The sequence below is a fragment of the Equus asinus genome, chromosome 10 (genome assembly GCF_041296235.1).
Source record: "Equus asinus isolate D_3611 breed Donkey chromosome 10, EquAss-T2T_v2, whole genome shotgun sequence".
Classification (NCBI taxonomy): domain Eukaryota; kingdom Metazoa; phylum Chordata; class Mammalia; order Perissodactyla; family Equidae; genus Equus; species Equus asinus.
This window is the reverse complement of record NC_091799.1, coordinates 47,630,310-47,643,651: the sequence shown is the minus strand read 5'-3', so window position 1 is coordinate 47,643,651 and position 13,342 is coordinate 47,630,310. Positions and strand designations below refer to the sequence as shown.

The following is a 13,342-nucleotide window of genomic DNA, read 5'->3' as shown; positions in this document are numbered from 1 at the left end:
GGATCTATGAAACAAAGAGCTGGTTCTTTGAGAAGATAAACAAAATTGACAAGCCTCTAGCCAGACTTACAAAGAAAAAAAGAGAGAAAGCTCAAATAAACAAAATCAGAATGAAAGAGGAGCAAGAAGAGACTCCACAGAAATACAACGGATTATAAGAGAATACTACGAAAAACTATATGCCAACACAACGGATAACCTAGAGGAAATGGATAAATTCTTAGACTCTTACAACCTCCCAAAGCTGAGTCAAGAAGAAACAGACAATTTGAACAGACCAATCACAAGGAAAGAGATTGAAACACTAATCAAAAGCATCCCAAAGAACAAAACCCCAGGACCAGACGGCTTTCCTGGGGAATTCTACCAAACTTTCAGAGGATTTGAGACTTATCCTTTTCAAGCTATTCAAAAAAATTAGGGAGGATAGAGCACTTTCTAACACGTTCTATGAGGCCAACACTGATACCAAAGCCTGACAAGGACAATACAAAAAAGGAAAACTACAGGCCAGTATCGCTGATGAACATAGATGCAAAAATCCTCAAGAAAATTTTGGCAACCCAAATTCAGCAATACATCAAAAGGATCATACATCATAATCAAGTGGAATTCATACCAGGGACACAGGGATGGTTCAACACCCACAAATCAATCAATGTGATACACCACATGAACAAATTGAGGAATAAAAACCACATGATCATCTCAATAGATGCAGAGAAAGCATTTGAAAAGTCCAACAGCCATTTATGATAAAAACCCTTAATAAAATGGGGATAGAAGGAACTTACTTCAACATAATAAAGGCCATATATGACAAAACCACAGCCGACATCACACTCAATGGGCAAAAACTGAGCACCATCCCCCTGAGAACAGGAACAAGACAAGGATGCCCACTATCACCACTCTTATTCAATATATACTGGAGGTTTGGGCCAGAGCAATTAGGCAAGAGAAAGGAATAGAAGGAATCCAAATAGGGAGTGAAGAAGTGAAACTCTCGCTGTTTGCAGATGACATGATCTTATATATAGAAAACCCCTAAAAATCCATCAGAAAACTAATAGAAATAATTAACAACTACAGTAAAGTTGCAGGGTACAGAATCAACTTACAAAAATCAGTTGCTTTTCTATACTCCAATAATGAACTTACAGAAAGAGAACTCAAGAATACAATTCCATTTGCAATCGCAACAAAAAGAATAAAGTACCTAGGAATAAATTTAACCAAGGAGGTGAAGGACTTATACAATGAAAATTATAAGACATTATTGAAAGAAATAGATGACGACACAAAGAGGTGGAGAGAGGTTCCATGCACATGGATTGGAAGAATAAACATACTTAAAATGTCCATACTACCCAAATCTACAGATTCAATGCAATCCCAATCAGAATCCCAATGCCATTCTTCACGGAAACAGAAGACTCCTAACAGTCATATGGGGCAACTAATGACCCTGAATAGCTAAAGCACTCCTGAGAAAAAGAACAAAGCTGGAGGCATCACAATCCCTGACTCCAAAATGTACTACAAAGCCATAGTGATCAAAACAGCATGGTACTGGTACAAAAACAGGCACAGATCAATGGAACAGAACTGAAAGCTGAGAAATAAAACCGCACATCTACGGACTGCTAATCTTCGACAAAGGTGCAAAGAACATACAATGGAGGAAAGACAGTCTCCTTAATAAATGGTGTTGGGAAAACTGGACACCCAAATGCAAAAGAATGAAAGTAGACCATTATCTCATGCTATACACAAAAATAAACTCAAAATGGATCAAAGTCTTGAAGGTAAGTCCTGAAACCTTAAAACTCCTGGAAGATAATATAGGTAGTACACTCTTTGACATCAAACTTAAAAGGATCTTTTTGAATATCATGTCTTCTCAGACGAGGGAAACAAAAGAAAAAATAAACAAGTGGGACTTCATCAGACTAAAGAGCTTCTGCAAGGCAAAAGAAACTACGATCAAAACAAAGACAACCCACCAACTGGGAGAAAATATTTGCAAATCATATACCTGACAAGGGATTAATCTCCATAATATATAAGGAACACACACAACTGAACAACAAAAATACAAAAAGTCCAAACAAAAAATGTGCACAGGAGATGAACAGACATTTTTCCAAAGAAGATATACAGATGGCCAACAGGCACATGAAAAGATGTTCAACATCACTAATCATCAGGGAAATGCAAATCAAAACTACACTAAGATACCACCTTACACCTATTAAAATGGCTATAATGACTAAGACTAAAAATAAATGTTGGAGAAGGTGTGGAGAAAAGAGAACCCTCAGACACTGCTGGTAGGAATGCAAACTGGTGCAACCACTATGGAAAACAGTATGGAGATTCCTCAAAAAACTAAAAATAGAAATACCATATGACCCAGCTATCCCACTACTGGGTATCTACCCAAACAACCTGAAATCAACAATCCAAAGTAACATATGTACCCCTATGCTCACTGCAGCACTATTCACAATAGCCAAGACATGGAAACAGTCCAAGTGCCCATCAATAATGACTGGGTAAAGAAGATGTGGTAAATATACACAATGGTATACCACTCAGCCAGAAAAAAAGACAATATCATCCCATTTACAAGAACATGGATGGATGTGGAGGGTATTATGCTAAGCAAAATAAGCAGACTGAGAAAGACAAACACCAGATGATTTTACTCATATGTGGGATATAAACAAACACATGGACAAAGAAAACAGTTTAGTGGTTACCAGGGGAAAGGGGGTGGGGGTGGGCACGGGGGTGAAGGGGAGCACTCATGTGGTGACAGACAAGAAATAATGTACAACTGAAATTTCACAATAATGTGAATTATGAACTCAAAAAAAAAAAAAACCCACCCTCAAACTCAAAACTCAGTGGCATAAAACAACAGCCATTAAAAAGAAAAGATTCTAAGAAATAGTACACCTGCGTAGGGCACTTACCACGCATGGTGCTGCAGGACTGGAAGTTGCTCTGGGTAAGTCTGTGAGTGAGTGGTAAGTGAATATGAAGACTGAGGACATTCTTGTACACTGCTATAGATTTTATAAACATTGTAAACTTAGGTTACAGTAAATTTATTAAAAAAATTTCTTTCTTCAACAATAAATTAATCTCAGCTTACTGTAACTTTTTTAATTTATAAACTTTAGTTTTTTAACTTTTGACTCTTTTGTAATAACACTTACCTCAAAACACACACTGTACAGCTGTATGATGTATTCTTTATATTCTTATTCTATAAGCTTTTTACTATTAAAATTTTTTTTTTTTTAATTTTTAAAACTTTTTTGTTACAAACTAAGACACAAATACCCACATTAGCCTAGGCCTACACAGGGTCAGGATCACCAATGTCACTGCCTTCCACCTTTACGTCTTGTCCCACTGGAAGGTCTTCAGGGGCAATAACATGCATGAAGTTGTCATCTCCTATGATAACAATGCCTTCTTCTGGAATACCTCCTAAAGGACCTGCCTGAAGCTCTTCTGAAGGAGATGTCACTCTTTTCAGAAATATGTCCACAGTGGTTTCCCTGGTTTGTTTCTTTTTTTCGTCAGAGATTTGCCTGTAAGCAGATAATGCACCATGAACATTCCTGTCTATTAATGAAAACCTTTCGGTGTTGGGGTCCATGTTTTTAAACTTTTTAAGGAGTTTGTTGAGGTCTGCAAAAGCTTCCGATAAACCCTTCACAGGTGTGAATTTTCTTGGGGGTTCTTGTTTTTCTCTTGCAGTTTCCTTTTCTCCTGCCTCTTCTTCAGCCATGCATTCCTGATCCAGTAACTCCTCATTAGCCACTTCATCAGGAACCACCTCTAGGACCTCTCAATGTCATCCTCATCCACACACAGCTTCAAGTTGTTAGCCACCTCAACAGCAAATGCCAATTCAATGGCAAATCCTCTGAAGTCTCGGACAAACCTCAAGTGTCTTCTTCAAGAAGTCATTCATACATTCCTTGGTGACATCACCCCAAGCCCAAGAAAGGTTCTTGATGCAATCATAGGTGTTATAATCCTTCCAGAATTGCATCAGTGTCTTCTCAGTGTCTTTCTCGGTTGCAGCAACAGCCTGGGCAAAGGTCCTCCTAGGGTAGTAGGCCTTAAAAGCTGCTACAATTCCCTTATCCATTGGTTTAATCAAAGAGGTAGTGTTTGGAGGGAGAAACACCACTTTGATATTAGGATGAAGATCATCAATAAAAGGAGTATGTCTGCGAGCATTATCAAAAATAAGCAAAATCTTGAAAGGCATGTTATTCTCCAAACAGCACTTCTCCATTTCGCTGGTGTAGCAATTCAGGAGGGCATCCTGGAAGAGAAGCTGGGGCATCGATGACTTCTCATTGCTCCTGTAGTACACAGGCAGTGTGTGCTTACTGATATGCATGAAGGCCTTGGGGTTCTCACTGTGCCAGATCACAAAGGGTTTCAATTTGTAGCCTGCAACATTGCCCCCAAGCAAGACTGTTATCCCGTCCTTAACAGCCTTGAAACCTGACATTGACTTGGCCTCCTGATGGATAAAGTCCTTTCAGGCATCCGTTTCCAGAACAGAGAGGTTTCATCCATACTGAATATTTGCTCTGGCAAGTACTTTCTTCCACAATCAGCTTATCTAGAATCTCCAAAAATTTTTCAGCTGCCTTCACATCAATACTCATAGACTCATCACTCACTTTCACATTATGTAATGAATAATGATTCTTGAGTCATTTAAACCACCCAGAGCTAGCAGCAAATTTGGCATCATAGTCGGGTCCAACCTTTTCTTTCAACATTGCAAACAAACTTTCTGCTTTGGCCATGATTGTCATGGTGCTGAGAAGGATATGCTTCTGTGCCTGGTCTTCAATCCTGATCATTAGAAGATTCTACATGTCTGATATAGGCTCTTCTTCAATTTTTGTAAGTCACAGTGCCTCCAATGAAGCAGATCCTTTAACAGCGTCTGTCTCTTTCTTCTTCTTCAAGATAGTAGCTATGGTGAAATAGGACATGTCTGACTAGTGAGCAATAACCATCACTGATTTTCTATCTTCACAGTCCTTAATCACTTTTAATTTCATTTCCAGGTCAATCACTCCATGTAGCCTTTTATTGGCAACCTTAACAGTAGATTTTGTATACTTAGGGGCCATGATGAACAAAATACCACAAGATTAAATCAGGCAGAAGAGAAATGATGTGATCAAGAGACACAGTAAATACGAGATGTGTGAGGCTGCTGCCGATATAACACAGCATACTGTTTTACAGTAAGCTTTTTTTAATAAGTAGGAGTACACTCTAAAATAACGTTAAAATGGATAGTGCAGTAAATACATAAACCAGTAACATAGTTGTTCATTATCATTATCAAGTATTATGTACTATATATAATTGTATGTGCTATACTTTGATATAACTGACAGCACAGTAGGTTTGTTTACACCAACATCACCACACACGAGCAATGCATTGCGCTACAACATTATGATGGCTATGACATTAAGATGGCTACAACATTATGATGGCTACGACATTATGATGGCTACAACGTCACTAGGCAGCAGGAATTTTCCACCTCCATTATAAGCTTATGGGACCACGGTTGTATATGCGGTCCATCATTGAATGAAACATCATTGTGTGGCGCATGGCTGTAGTAAATACTCAGATATATAATAAATACATAAGTGTTGGCTACCTGGAAATTAGGAGATATGGTACTGTGAATGAACATAAAAATATTGATGGAGGGCTTGTGTGAATTGCTGCGTCCAATATAAACTGATAACATGAGAGTTTGCAACTCACAATATTTAATGGCAAACCTCAGGCCTGGAATCAGCTTTTTCCAGCACTATAGGCTACAAGCTAATGTATATCAGCAGAGAAACTTGAGTGGGACAACAGGCAAAGCCATGGAATTTAGGGACCTGTCACCACTTCCAAGGCTGTAGAAGGGGGCCCAACAAAGGGACTGGTCCTCTTTCTCTTGCTTGATTCCTGGTTCCATCCCCAGTCACACATGGATTAGTTAAAATTGAGGCAACTTTCAAGAAAAATCATCTTTTGTTCCCAAATCTGAGAAATGGACTATGCCTGGATGTAAAGTCAGGATAATAAGCAAAGCATCAACGTGTGTTTTAATAATGTGTTCAGAATAGCTAAGCAATTATTTTACATGACTTGTATTGGGGATAGAAGATCTGGTCTAGCCCCAGCACTGCAGGATGACTCCTGAATAAGTCATTTCTCCCGGTGGGGTAACAGCTTCCCAGTTTATTTCAAAAAGGGGGTTGGATATCTGTGCTCTACAATCTCTTCAATTCTCAGAGAGAGAGAGGGAAAGAAAGAGTGTGTGCACACTGTGCACAAATCCAAGTGCTATGTATTAGGGGAGCAGGTTCATTTTTGGTTTTGCTTTTGTAAAACCAATACCTATTTGTTACAGAAAGAAAGAAGTCAGAAGCTGTTGCAAACATAGAGCTCTGACTTTTAAGCATGCTATCCACCACTCTCCTCCCCAGAATGATGCCTGATGACCCTTCAATCCGTAACATCCAACTGTTGGTAGTCTGTATCTCACTTATTCTGCTCTGCATTTTCTTTAACCCACTGCACTTATTGTAACATACTACATAATTCAGGTATTATATTTATTTTTATTGTTTGCCTCCCCCAGTTAGGCTGTACACTCATGAAAAAACAGCAATCTTTATTTGTTTTTATTCTGATGTATTCCCCAAGTGCCTAGACAAATAGCTGCCAATCAATAAATATTACTTGCGGACTGAATCAGCTGAATAAATTATAAATACATAGTCAAGAAACCCTAATTCATTGTCTCCATTTCCCTCTGGGAAACAATCACAAGCATATGCATGTTAGGCAGGAGACAGAGGAGAGCAGTTCCTGACAGTTCTTTGATTTGCTGATGAAATGACAAAATTCCTTAAACTTCTCTTTCTTGCCCACATAATTTCAGGAAAAATCTCATCTGCTAAAAGCACAAAATCAATCATACAAAGATTCTGAAATTAGGAGGAAAAGCATTTTAAAAAGTAGATGGAAAGTATCCGGCAGAGATGAACAGAAATCTGATCTCCAGAGTCTAAACCTGGAGACAGAACACAGCACAGTTTGGCTTCTCCACCATAAACGAACAAATGAACAGAGGCATGTTATATTTAGCAGGAGAAGGAAAATTTGACCCAAAATCATCTTCACAATTATGAAACACAATTGTTTGTAATATTACTGACCTAAAATGATTTTGCCTTTTCCTTCTACTATCACTCTTATTTTCAAATGCTCATTTCTAAAATCTGTGGTGTACTGAATTTGTGGAATCAACTATAAAGTCTAGAAGTCTCTTTCAGTGGACTGCCTCCAGAAGAAGTTAAAGGCTATTAAACCCATGCCTCCAGATTACTGTAATAATAAAAAAGACTCTGGAATGCTAAAAGCATACCACTCTGTAAACAGACTGAAATCTGTGTAAGCAAAGCTCACAAAGACAGAACGATCAACACACAGAACAAAGAAAGCCATTTGAAAAATGCCAATGATCAACCAACTTCTTGATCTAGCTCCAACAGGATGAGGGAGGAGGCTCTTGATTAAAACAGCAGAGAGAAAGACCACTCGGATTGGTTGGCCTGAGGAAACTACCAAGGGAGTGAAACATTCCTGCGAAGACGCCACTGGAAACTGATGATGGAAAAGACTAAATTTAAGCCCATCCAACATCAGCAGCCAGACGTTCCAAACACCAAGCCCACATGAGTATCTACCGCAAGAGCCAGGCCATCAGGGGTGCTGATGAGTGCTGGAAAGTCTCCAAAGACCAGCTTTCTTTAGAGAGAAAAAGAACGGAAGCAAAACATCAAAATGAACAAAACCACCAAGAGTTTGGACCTGATTTAAAACAAAAACAAAACAAAACAGGCCCTAAGCAGGTTTCTTTTGCATGAATCTGACAGGTTCCAGTCTCAATCCTCAACACTTAAATTGGGCTTTGGAAACAGACCTTAAAAAAAAAAGTAAGTCTGACAAGAAACCATAATCTAGCACAATCAACTATAAAAATGAACCAAATCAGAAAGTCTGGGATATTTCAAACCAGAAACAGACACAAACTGCTGAGATGATTATCAACTTTGGGAGCACCTGTTCGTATATTAGGAGAATCCATCCAGGCTGTGCAAGAAAAGAGGAAAAACAGGGACAGGGACAAGGATAAGGGTAAGAAAATAGAGGGTTTATTAAGGGTTCAGCCCATCTCCTGGGAATTATCCTCAATTTTTCTGGAGCAATTGAATAATCTGACACACAAACCAGCAAGGCCTTCTGCACCTCAACTCTGTGCCCCCCAAGTCACACTCTCCTGGCCCTATGCCCAGAGTTATACAAGTGAATCCAGCAATGTAAGGACAGCATGCATTTTCACCATGGTAGACATCAACACGGACCTCACCTTGTCACTGTCATCATGACAAATGTGGTCGTGATGGATGGACTGGCACTGAAAAGAAGCACCAACACTACCTACAAGAGAAAGGGAGGAAAAGTTAAGATGCAATAATTCCTTACATTTAAACTGCTTTACCAATTAAAAGTACTTTTATATCCATTATCCCATTGAATCCTGAACAATACCCAGAAGCAGGCAGGATAGGGATTATCATTTGTGCAGTTTAACTGAGGAAAAAAAACAGAGAGAGGCTGATTTACACAAAATAGCAGTCAGTGAAGTGGTAGGTCTAAATGCAGAACCTCATTATTCAAACCCCTAATTCACCACTTTCTACTACACTGACTAGTTAGTTTTCAAAGTAGGGTCACCTAAATAAGCACAACAACCTTCAATAAGGCATAGTTCTCTTTAGGAAAAAAAGTATACTCCTTGTCAGACTATACATACTCTCTTTGAGAAAAAAATTGACCCTATAAATTCTCAGGATATAAATAACACAATCTAATACACAATCATATAAGATTATAAATACGTTATTACTCTAAAAGTACACATTTTTAATAGACACAACCATCTGTTAATTTGAAGAAATGTCTCCTAATAACAACTGCTCTATGACAATAGTGACAATTCTAACCAATAGGAAAATAAAATGATCATCCAATAAATGATTGGAACTGAGTAGCCATTTGAAAAAAACGTTTTGGTTCCTACTTCACACTGCACAGAAAATGGTGGCTTTAAGATCTATCTAAATGTAAAAAACAAAACCAGTTTTAAAAGAAAATGTCGGGGCCGGCCTGGTGGCGTAGTGGTTAAGTTCATGTGCTCCACTTCGGCAGCTCATGGTTTGCAGGTTTGCATTCCAGGTGCGGACCTACACACCACTCATCAAGCCATGCTGTGGCGGCATCCCACATAAAACAGAGGAAGACTGACACAGATGACAACTCATCGACAATCTTCCTCAAGCAAAAAGAGGAAGATTGGCAACAGACGTTAACTCAGGACCAATCTTCCTCACCAAAAAAAACAAAAACAGAAGAAAAGAAAGAAAGAAACTGTAGATTTTTAAAATACTCTTGGAGTAAGAAAAAGCTTCTGAAGGAAGGTACTAAAACAAGAAGCCATAAAGTGAAAATTAAGCAGGTGTGATTGTGGACCAAAGATGAACAAAACCCCTTCTCCTTATGTATGAGAATTTGACCTTGGGGTAATACCTGTTAACCTGATTAAGACAGCATGCCACATATGTTTCTTGGCAACGTTGCTTATGATAGAAATTACCAAATTCATAAACTGCATCTGGACTGGAAATACAATAGACACTTGGGAGGAAGCCATATCTTTGTGCTTCTCTGAGTGTGGTGACATATAATCAGGGATGTCCTGTGCAGAGGATCCTGAAAACTGTGCCTACGGACTTCTCTGCACCATTCAAGGTGGATGTCACCCCTTTGAACCTGAGCTGTCAGAAGAGCAGTTCACAAGGCATGAACTGCTAATGGGCTGCTGCAGGGACTCCCTCTGCCTTCCTGACCAGCTGCAGTTTCTGCCCTATATGCTTCTGAATAGAGTAGTGCCCAGGGAGCTCTACAGTAGTTTCACCAGTCTGAATGTGTAAATGTTTAGTTGACTCTAAGAAGATATCCTACTGCCACCCCTGGGGATGTTACACCAACAAAAACATATTTTGTAAAATTTATGATGCAATTAATTCAGGTGTCCATTTATTCCATCTGTCGTTGAGACAGAAGGCTGTCAAAGAAACTTTAACATGTTTTCTTAATACTAAACATTTCTATTTTACGCTTACTCAAATAACTTTTAGACTTGTTTAAAAGGTAGATTTTTACCATATATTACTCTTACGAATTCATGTAAAGAAAAAATTAAATTGGCAAAAGCAGAAAAGTTATTTAAAAACTACAGAGGATAAAAAAATTCCTTACTAGATAGATTTATCAGTTAATTTCTTCAAATGTACAGATTCAATAATCACAGTGACAGTGACTATTCCTAACCTACCCAGTATAAGCTGTCGTCTCCCAAATCATGTTATATGACATTGATTGTAAAACACAGAGAGGATTAAAACAAGGGGGCCAGCACAGCTGCATGATGGTTGGGTTTGTGGGTTCAGATCTCAGGTATGGACCTACACACCATTCATCAAGCCATGCTGTGGCAGCATCCCACGTGCAAAGTAGAGGAGGACTGGCATAGATGTTAGCTCTGCACTAATCTTCCTCTAGCAAGAAAAAAACAGAAGATTGGCAACAGATGTTAGCTCAGGACCAATCTTCCTCACCAAAAAAAAGGGGGCGGGATTAAAATGAGAAAACAAATTAATCTCACTCAAACACAGGAATAAAAATACTAAATAAAATTGCAGGGGCCAGACTGGTGGTGCAGTGGTTAAGTGCACATGTTCTGCTTCAGCAGGTCGGGGTTCGCCGGTTCGGATCCCAAGTACAGACATGGCACTGCTCAGAAGGCCATGCTGTGGCAGGCGTCCCACATATAAAGTGGAGGAAGATGGGCACAGATGTTAGCTCAGGGCCAGTCTTCCTCAGCAAAAAGAGGAGGATTGGCAGCAAGTATTAGCTCAGGGCTAATCTTCCTCAAGAAAAAAAAATTGCAGCATACACAGTATAAACAGCATATGTAACATAGTGTGTCAGCATAATCTACTCATGTTTACCTAAGGAAAGCTTCCTTCCTTACCAGATTCAATAAAAGACAATTTATCAACAAAGTAGTAGGGTAAGAAACAATTTTAAAAAGTATGATCACATCAAAAGATGCTGAAAAAGTATTTGATAATATTTATTATTCTGTTTTTCACAAATAAACTTATTAATAAGCTTAACAAATTTTGCCACAGGCTGACAATTCTAGGAAGGATGAGGTGTGGGGAGGTACAGTTGCCAAAAAGGTATAATTACAGAATAAGAATAATATAAGCCACAGAGTTCCCTCTGGTACTGATATCAGTTAACATTATTTAACACATTCCAAATCCACGATTTGGAAGAAAGAATATACAATAATGTCCCCAAATATTAAAATCTTCTAGGATAGCAGAATGACAAATCAAATCATGACACAAACTATCGTGTCAAAAATACGACAGATGTGTTTCACGGAGGAGTTAGTAAAAATTATACTTTCACTTCTTAGTAATCTAATATCATGTAAAGTTAGTCTGGTGAAAAGAACCCTAAGAATTGATGCTTGTAAGTGTACATTAGATATCTTCAAAGAGGTACCAAAACAGACATTATTTTATTCTTAGACAAAACTCTCGTATTGGACGTATCATGTCATGTATGTTTCTACTGGACACAGTTTAAAAAGATGAAATTATGCTGGAAACAGTTCACATAATACTATCTAATGACTGTGAGGGAGACCAACACTTGAGACCAGCATCAAAAACTCAGACTCCATGAGGGCTGGAAAGATAAAGGTTGAGATACATTATTTAGCCATTTAAAAATCTCTTGTGAGGGGCCGGCCCTGTGGCCAAGTGGTCATGTTTCCGCACTCTGCTGCGGCAGCCCAGGGTTTCGCTGGTTCAGATCCTGGGCGCGGACATGGCACCACTCATCAGGCCATGCTGAGGTGGCATCCCATATCCCACAGCTATAAGGACCCACAACTAAAAATATACAACTATGTACTGGGGAGGCTTTGGGGAAAAAAGGAAAAATAAAATCTTAAAAAAAAAATCTCTTGTGAAAGAAAGTATTAAGAATAAATGAACAGACATCTACATACAAAAAAAAAAAATCCTAGACACTGACCTTACATGTTTCACAAAAATTAACAAAACAGATCATAGACCTAAATGTAAAACACAAAACTATAAAAATTCTAGATGATAACACAGCAGAAAATCTAAGTGCCCTTGTGTTTGACAATGAGTTTTTTGATACAACACCAAAAATATAATCTACGAAAGAAAAATAATCGACAAGATGGACTTCATTAAAATCAAAAACTTCTGCTCTGTGAAAGACACTGCTAAGAGAATGAAAAGACAGAGAGACAGACTGGGAGAAAATGTTTGCAAAATGGGTATCTGATAAAGGACTGCTATCCAAAAGTATCCAAAGAACACTCAAAACTCAGCAGTAAGAAAATACACAACCCAATTGAAAAATGGGCAGGGTTTTCTTTGAGTTTTTGCCTTGAATATCAGAACTCATTCTTTTGCCAGTAAGTCAAGGCCCTTTGCTGGAAAACAACGCAGAAGAATCCTAGAGGCAATGAATGCACACAAGCACCAGCTTTCTTCTCCAGCTGTTCCTGCTCCATAAAACAAAGGATGCAGACAGATTGCTCAAACCGAACTCTAGAAGAATATAAGTCTTAAGGCAGCTTTGGACAAGCTAATAAGAGAAAGAAGTATACAGCAGCAAAAGAAGAAACCTTCTATACTAGAACAAGGGGACCAGTTTTTGAATCTTGAAAGAATCTGGTAGAGCACAAGCCAAGCATACATTAAATGACAGTGTTCACCACGAGTTTTCTGATTTTTTTCAAAGACGTTTTATAAAGTTATTATTCCTGCTCAAGAACCTACCATGGCACTCTACTACTCAAAGCACAAAGTCCATGTCTGACTCCTCGCCGTGTGGGGAATGTTGCCTAGTAGGTGCCAGGGGGACAAAGTGGCAGTATGCTTCCAGGCAGACAAGGCTTATTCTTCCACCTGGTGACCTGGTCAGTGGTCTGCTCACACCAGCATTACACGTTCTCACTCTAGGTTCTTAACCCAAGACCCAAGACTTACATGGGAATAAAATTTTATCCTTATTTTCATTAACT

The 13,342-nt window shown here is 38.7% G+C and overlaps 1 protein-coding gene across 4 annotated transcripts in view; it reads right to left on the bottom strand.

Moving 5' to 3' along the window:
* Window positions 1–13,342, bottom strand: part of RNF38 (ring finger protein 38) — a 152,106-nt gene that overhangs the window by 74,245 nt on the left and 64,519 nt on the right. For 3 of the 4 annotated variants that reach the window (XM_070519176.1, XM_044779223.2, XM_070519178.1), the window contains exon 2: window positions 8,507–8,577. The exons of the other annotated variant lie outside the window; for it this stretch is intronic. In XM_070519176.1, coding sequence (XP_070375277.1) covers window positions 8,507–8,577 — 71 coding nt within the window. The remainder of the gene's footprint in view (window positions 1–8,506; window positions 8,578–13,342) is intronic. 4 annotated transcript variants of the gene reach the window in all.